The 209-nt window shown below is 33.5% G+C and overlaps 1 protein-coding gene across 1 annotated transcript in view; it reads right to left on the bottom strand.

Annotated features, from left to right (window-relative positions):
* Positions 1-209, bottom strand: part of LOC111831677 — a 3679-nt gene that overhangs the window by 2846 nt on the left and 624 nt on the right. Inside the window, exon 2 of the mRNA XM_023786801.1 lies at positions 46-110. Coding sequence (XP_023642569.1) covers positions 46-110 — 65 coding nt within the window. The remainder of the gene's footprint in view (positions 1-45; positions 111-209) is intronic.

The raw sequence follows: 209 nt of genomic DNA, 5'->3' as shown, positions 1-209 counted from the left end.
CCATTGCTGCCTGTTTCTGAGCTTTTCGATTCTCTCTTTCTAAACCCGCTAGTTCTTGATTGTTGAGATCAATTAGCTCTGTGTTCTTGCTTCTGGTATTAGGCATAAACCTGAAACACCAAAAAGAAAAGAGAAAAGAAAAACGTAAGTAACAAAGTAAAATAAGAAACTTAGACTAAACTTTTAACCTTAATCTAATGGTAATCAAA

Source organism: Capsella rubella, unplaced genomic scaffold (assembly GCF_000375325.1).
Source record: "Capsella rubella cultivar Monte Gargano unplaced genomic scaffold, Caprub1_0 scaffold_79, whole genome shotgun sequence".
Lineage (NCBI taxonomy): Eukaryota > Viridiplantae > Streptophyta > Magnoliopsida > Brassicales > Brassicaceae > Capsella > Capsella rubella.
This window is presented reverse-complemented; position numbering and strand designations above follow the sequence as displayed.